General features: G+C 46.5%; 1 protein-coding gene across 1 annotated transcript in view; it reads right to left on the bottom strand.

Annotated features, from left to right (window-relative positions):
- Lrrk2 (leucine rich repeat kinase 2) overlaps window positions 1-1,375 on the bottom strand; it is a 155,425-nt gene that overhangs the window by 89,004 nt on the left and 65,046 nt on the right. Inside the window, exon 20 of the mRNA XM_023708602.1 lies at window positions 252-440. Within this exon, the coding sequence (XP_023564370.1) occupies window positions 252-440 (189 nt within the window). The remainder of the gene's footprint in view (window positions 1-251; window positions 441-1,375) is intronic.

Raw genomic sequence — 1,375 nt, 5'->3', positions numbered from 1 at the left:
ATCACTACAAGTCTGATCTACACAGTGAGACTTTGAACACCCTGTAGACCCTTCTCTAAAATACATTTTAAAAAATCATTCAGAAGCACAGAGATACACGTTCTTGCCTGAACTGGAGAGGAGAACCAGAACTGTTCCCAGCAAGAAACTCAGTTTTCTCAAATTTATCCAGGTGCTAGTCTCAGTTTCTACCATCCAGTACCAGGGTATACGTGCACAGAATAAAGGGAACGATGCTTTGTGATAAATACCTTCACTGTCCAGGTCATCACTCTGACCAAACACACTGTCCACAGAAGAATCTGGGATGAAGGTCCATTCATCAAATTTATCAAGTACATCTTCAGGAAAGTTCCCGTCATTGCCTGTGGCTGTCCCTTCTTCATTAGCACTTTTCATCTGGTATCTGAGCACCATTCTTGCTAGCATAGATCCTATATCTAAACATAAAGAAATATACCAGCAACCTTAAAACTCACAAGTACACACACATGTATACGCATAATCTAAGCTCCTTACATTCTTATACTCCTGGAGAGCTTCCCCAGGTCACTTTGCAACACACAATGATACGGAAGGATTACCAGAATGACAAATTACATTTTTAAAAAGTCATTAGCATTTATCTAAAGCTTTAATATAAATGACAAAACTGAATTGTAAGTAGTTTGATTCAAGAAAGGGCTAGCAAGGGCAGAGACATAGCTCAGCGGTCTAAGCATCTGGCTGGCAAGTGCAGGACTGGGGTTCGATCTCCAGCACCACATGCCACACAGGCTCCACCCTGGACACACTGAGTTGCCCACCAAAACCAGGCATGGTGGCACACGCCTGTAATCCCAGCACTGGCGAGGCTGAGACAGGAGGATCACTACAAGTCCAACCTGCATAGTAAGATCCTGTACAAAAACAGAAAAAAAGAAAGGACTGGGAGCTCAGTGTGGAGCTCACATCTATGATGCCAGCACTCTGGGAGGCTGAGGCAGGAGGACTATAAACTTGAACCCAAGCCAAGCAATTTAACGAGATAACTGTTTCAAAACAAAAAACAAAGAGATGGGATGAGGCTCAGTGTGAGGGCTCTGATTTCAATCCCTAGTTCACAGGGAAGGAAGGAGGGGGGAGAACAGGAGGAGTAGAGGGGAAAGGAAAAGGGCCAGGGGAAAGAGGGAGGGGAGGGGAGCGTGAGAGAAGAGAAGAGGAGGAGGACGAGGAGAAGCAGGAGGAGGAGGAGGGGAGGAGAAGGAGAAGGAGGAGGGGAGGAGAAGGAGAAGGAGGGAGAGGGGGAGGAGAAGGAGGAGGAGAAGGAAGAGGAGGAGGAGGAGGAGAAGGAAGAGAAGGGGGAGGAGGAAGAGAAGGAGGAGGAGAAGGAGAA

The sequence above is a fragment of the Octodon degus genome, unplaced genomic scaffold (genome assembly GCF_000260255.1).
Source record: "Octodon degus isolate 3935 unplaced genomic scaffold, OctDeg1.0 scaffold00409, whole genome shotgun sequence".
Lineage (NCBI taxonomy): Eukaryota > Metazoa > Chordata > Mammalia > Rodentia > Octodontidae > Octodon > Octodon degus.
The sequence above is the reverse complement of the archived record's forward strand: the minus strand, read 5'-3'. Positions and strand labels throughout refer to the sequence as shown.